At 43.7% G+C, this 5000-nt stretch overlaps 1 protein-coding gene across 3 annotated transcripts in view; it reads right to left on the bottom strand.

Moving 5' to 3' along the window:
• unc80 (unc-80 homolog (C. elegans)) overlaps positions 1–4983 on the bottom strand; it is a 44663-nt gene extending 39680 nt beyond the window's left edge. For all 3 annotated transcript variants that reach the window (XM_017038712.2, XM_017038714.2, XM_017038726.2), the window contains exons 1-7: positions 4669–4983; positions 4220–4268; positions 3742–3898; positions 2630–2973; positions 2239–2362; positions 2081–2145; positions 1701–1843 (exon numbers count right to left, since the gene is read on the bottom strand). In XM_017038712.2, coding sequence (XP_016894201.1) covers positions 1701–1843; positions 2081–2145; positions 2239–2362; positions 2630–2973; positions 3742–3898; positions 4220–4268; positions 4669–4760 — 974 coding nt within the window. In that variant the 5' untranslated portion in view covers positions 4761–4983. The remainder of the gene's footprint in view (positions 1–1700; positions 1844–2080; positions 2146–2238; positions 2363–2629; positions 2974–3741; positions 3899–4219; positions 4269–4668) is intronic.
• Positions 4984–5000: the final 17 nt, after the last annotated feature.

Below are 5000 nucleotides of genomic sequence, written 5' to 3'. Positions count from 1 at the left end.
TTTGATCACATTTTTCCTATTTAATGTTAGGCCTGGGCTAATCTTTGATATTCGTTTGTGAATACAGATGTAACAGATTTTTTTCTCTTTGGGATATATCAATATGACCAAATGAGCAATGCTTTTGGTGAATTAAATTTGTTTTGTAATTCTCCCAATTTTTGTCACTTTTGTTTTAAATTATGTTATAGCTTATGTTTTAGTTACTGTAATTTTCAAGCTAATGCCTTGGTTTGGGTTTTTTAAAAGCTCCATGTTTATTATCAACAAAATTTCATCAGACCAACTCACATAACCATGTCATATAATCCAGTGGAGATTAATGACTGAACTGTACAATGTATATCCTTTTCACTTCCTTCTCTTCTTGCCCTCATTCTGTCCATTTTTCTTTCACACATCAGCTTAATATTCACACATGCCGTACAACAAGAAAGCAGCACATTCTTCACTTTTATTATAGGCGTAAATACTGTAAATAATAATAATACGGATTAATTTCAACCCTCTATCATTTCAATATCTCTGCTGACAAGCCCTTGATGTCTGAGGCTCACATTTGCAGAGAAGTTCAGCCTGTCAGAGGAATGATGCAGAGCTCTGTTTGGACGTGACCGGATTTTCAAAACAGGCCTGAGATGAGCAATGAACCAATTATGGACCTTTCTCACTTCCCTCCCCCACATAATGTTCACTCTTTCAGCCAAGCATTTACAGTAAGGTCTACACTGGTAACACAGTTTATGACATGTTTATAGTTTATAACCTGATGTTATCCAGCTTTGAGTCTCAGTATTTTGGCACATAGTTACTGTCTAGCTAGCTTTTACTATTCTAGCTATTCTGATAGACTGTTAACCTTTAGTTATCTTTTTTGCAAATTTTAGGTATTTTTTCTTTGCCCAGCTTAATATTCACAGTATATATGATTTTAATCTTGTTTTGCTCAAATTTGACCAGTTTCTGGGCAATAACATTTTAGCACAATTGGTGAGTTATTTTATTTTTACCAACAGTAATTTTGCAATTGTATTTTAAATACAAGTCTGCTCTGTTTTCATACTTAATTAACAATTGTTGTTGTCATTATTTTAGTTCAAAGAAAAAAAAGACAGATTCCGAAAGGAGGCTGCATAATGTGTTCGACCAAGGACACTGGCAGCATCAAACATGTAGCACATTACTGCTGCATAATTAACCCGGTCATGTGGGCAAATGACAGATGAATGAGCTTATGTTAAAGTGAGAGCGTGTGTGTATTTGTGTGCTGAACCAGATGAAGGCTGTTCCGTGCAACATGGTGTGTAGACACTGCCACAGGGTTAAATGGTCAGCCATCGACACAATGATGTCACCACCAGTGCATCACAGCAGTCACTGATAAATCAACTCTGTGCCACTGGAACTACAAGTGGATTTACACCAGTCTCTGTCGCCTAAAATTCAGAGAAAGTGACTTGAATTTAAATCAGATTTCAGTGGCCTCGAAAACCACCTTGAAAATATAACTTCTACACGGACAAGGAGCAGCATTAGCTTGTTTTTTATTTTATTGAAAATACTTATTTTGAACTGTTAACTCTGTTGCACATCTACATTGATTTTTTTTTTCTCTTGTGAATTCATACGTTTGCATCAAAAATGTGAACTGTGCAATGAAAAGTGGCTGGTGTTGTCTTTACTAATTGAAAATCTCTCACTTTTTCTTTGTCGGCCCTTTGACCTGTGCGGGCTGTTGGGAAGGGCCACCTTTTTCCACCGAGTTTTCACGCCGACAGCTCTGCTCTCCAGCTGAGGGGGAGGAGGAATCAGACAGAGGAGCTTCACAAACCACCTGGAAGCCCTGCAAGAGGAAGATGGACAGATAGTAGAGAAAGTGAATAAAGAGGCAGACTCTGATCATTAAACCCTGGGCTGGACGTTTGTGTCATGACTCCAGCTTTTCACACTAAAACTGCCACTTGGCCGGTGCTAATGAATATCTGTGGCCAGGGCCCACAGGGGACTGATGGTGGGGGGATGGGAGGTGGCTTCAGACTCATCCAATCAACACAGGAAGCTAAATCTGAGATAAACCCACCATGGGACCAGGGTTTGCAGATCCACAGGGGCTGCACTGGTTGTTGACAGGGGAGTTCCTCTTAGCTGTGGAGAACAAAACAGAGGCGATTACGCTTCACTTCAAATAATCGCATTAATGCATATCAATATTTGTTTTGGTCTAAATCATTTTTTTACCTGTCACAATGTTCCTCACAGGTTTGATAAGGGCTGTAAAGGCCGGGATGTCGGGCTGGCGGTGTTCCCACATGGGCTGCCAAATCACCAGGCCACTGGCCAAGCGAAAGGTCAGATCTGATTCCTGAGATAGGAAATGTTCCTTTGAGTGAAAAGCTTTTGTATATATGACACGTGTCTGGGTTTTTTTGTACAAATCTATTTTAGGGTGGGGAATCCCTAGAGTGCTGTAACATGAATCTGGATTTGTTTGTATACACAGATCAATAGTAACAAGGTGACCCACAGTAGTCGCTCATGGTCAAAATTTAATCTCCTGGTGTAAAATTAAGCTGAAATGTCGAACCTGCCTGAAGTCAAATTGTTCCTAAAAGTCCTGAAAATGTCTAACCTTGATTCTGTGAATAAGTGGAGCAAACAGGAACACAAACAGCTCCACTGTCTCCATGCTCTTGTGGAACAGCTTGGTACGAGTGTGTTCGTCCTCCTCCAGGAGAGAGCTGCCATGCTGGGGCCCAGAACCCCCGAGGGCTGAGACGGAGGAGCAGGATCCCGGGGCCCCTGAGGAGGAGCCCTGGTTTCCCACTGGCTGAAGAAAAGCACTGCTGCTGCTCCCAGCAGACCAGCCGTGGCCCAGGCTGGACTCATGGTTACATTCCTGGGCAGCGTCCAGCAGCATCCAGTGCAGCGTGTGGAGCAGCTTGGTCTCTGCGACGCCCAGTTTGTCCTGGTGGCCTGTTAGAGGTCAATAAGCACTTGTTTAAGTGTATGGTGTAGTCAATAAGCACAAAGTGTATGGTGTACTGAACAATCTGTATAAAACAGACATGTATCTGGGAGCTACTATTACAGTCTATGTCCATCACTGTAGCAAGCTTTCTTCTGCATTACTGCCTAAGGCAGTGGTTCCCAACCCTTTATGGCTTGGGACCCCATTTTGACATCACAAATTCCTGCACAATCAGCAGTGGTTTCGATCCTTGCCCTTTCTACTCACAAAGATGCCCATAGTATTAAATCTGCTGAGAAACACTGTGTCTGAATTATCAGACCACTCTTTGGTGGATGCTCCTTTTATACACAACACTGAAAACTGTTCTCATATAAAACAAAACAAATAAATCTCATATGATTCTTATGAACGTTTTACTCATATCCTCAATGTCATGTTTACTGTGGATTGTGTTTCAGAAGATTAAGTTTGCAATGGTTTTAGATTCCTCAGTGAAGAGAATATTTATATTTTCATCCTTTTATCTGTAAATACGCAAGTCAATCACCAATCTACAGACAGTAGTTTTATTGCTGTCTTCCATAGATGTTTCTAGATGCTGACAGGCTCCGGAAGAATAAATTCATCAAAGCTCTGTTCCCCCTAAGTCACATGACTCTTCACCGTCTGCCCTGTGACTGGAAGAACACGTATTGTGCCATCTGCAAAATGAGGCTGTCAAACCTAATGCCTTCAGCTGTGGTAAAAAGCTGCATCCTATGTGTCCTTACCCAGCTTGTTCCTGTTGGACAGCAGGATAGAGGTGCAGTGGAGGACATGAGGCAGGGCTGTCTGGACCAGTTCCCAGCGGGAGATGCTCTGGATGGCCTCTGACAGGGCCGGTGACAACCCGTGGAGCTTATTCTCCACCAGCACCCGCTCAAAGGACTGGGGAAGCAGCCAAGAAACAGGGAGAAGAAGAAGAAAAAAGACATCAGCCTGGGACCAGACTATTGAAACGTCCCTCATAGCCTGGAGCGAGTCCGTGCCTTTGGGGAAGACACTGCAAACTCTGTTTGGATCCAGAGGGATCTGGGAGACTGTCATTATGGATGTGACTTTTCAAAGGCTCTGGCTCATGGGTAATAAAGGAAGCAACCTGGGAAAAACTCATTTGCTAAATGGAAAATCACTTGACCTGCAGCTGCATTGAGGTAAAAACAGATTAGTGTTGTAGCCGGTGTTTATATGCTTTCTGAAATGACTCACCACACATGAGGCTTCATACTGCTTCCCCAACTTTGGCCGCAGAAATGCACTGCAAAAACACAGGAATTTCCACTCGTGACATTTGGAACAAACATGACACTTGACTACAGCTACTGCACACGCTGTTCTCCCTGCATGTGGCCCACTTTCCTATGCAAATTTGATTTTCAGGTGCAACATCAACCAACCTGCGTCCCTGTCCATCTCCGTTTCCCTAAATTACACTGAATGTACAGTTAAGAACATCTACTGAGAGACTGTGGACGTTGCGCCGGTGTTCCTTCACAGGCTGAATAATCAAAACCAGGACACGTATTTTGTCAGAAATCACACAACACACGTTTCATGTGACAGACGGCGGCTCCACACGACTGCTGTCACGTTGCATACGCGGATTTATCGTGACAGTGGGGGGGAAAAGCACACACCTGTTATCAGCGTCCACTAACCTGGTCTGTCTCCACAGGAAGGTCTGAATGGGGAACGGTATCCCCTTCCCGCACTCTGACTCGTTCTCGTCCAAGCTTTTTCTTTTCACCATGTTTTCTGTTTATGTGACCGGACCCGCCGGTCAGACTGGGACCAGTATCCAGAGACGGGGACCAATAATACCACTGGGAGCTGGACTCCCGCTGCCGCTGCTGCTGGCTGCGGCCAGGTGACGAGCAGCAAAGGATTTCCTTTCACGACATGATGTTTGGCTTCGTCCTGCGTAAAATGGCTGCAAGTGTCGGTCGGCAACAGAGGTAGAGAGAGGTATGAGGAGGGAGAGAGGGAGGGA

This window comes from Cynoglossus semilaevis, chromosome 14 (genome assembly GCF_000523025.1).
Source record: "Cynoglossus semilaevis isolate Cse_v1.0 chromosome 14, Cse_v1.0, whole genome shotgun sequence".
Lineage (NCBI taxonomy): Eukaryota > Metazoa > Chordata > Actinopteri > Pleuronectiformes > Cynoglossidae > Cynoglossus > Cynoglossus semilaevis.
Note: the sequence above shows the minus strand (reverse complement) of the source record. Positions and strands in the feature narration are given on the sequence as shown.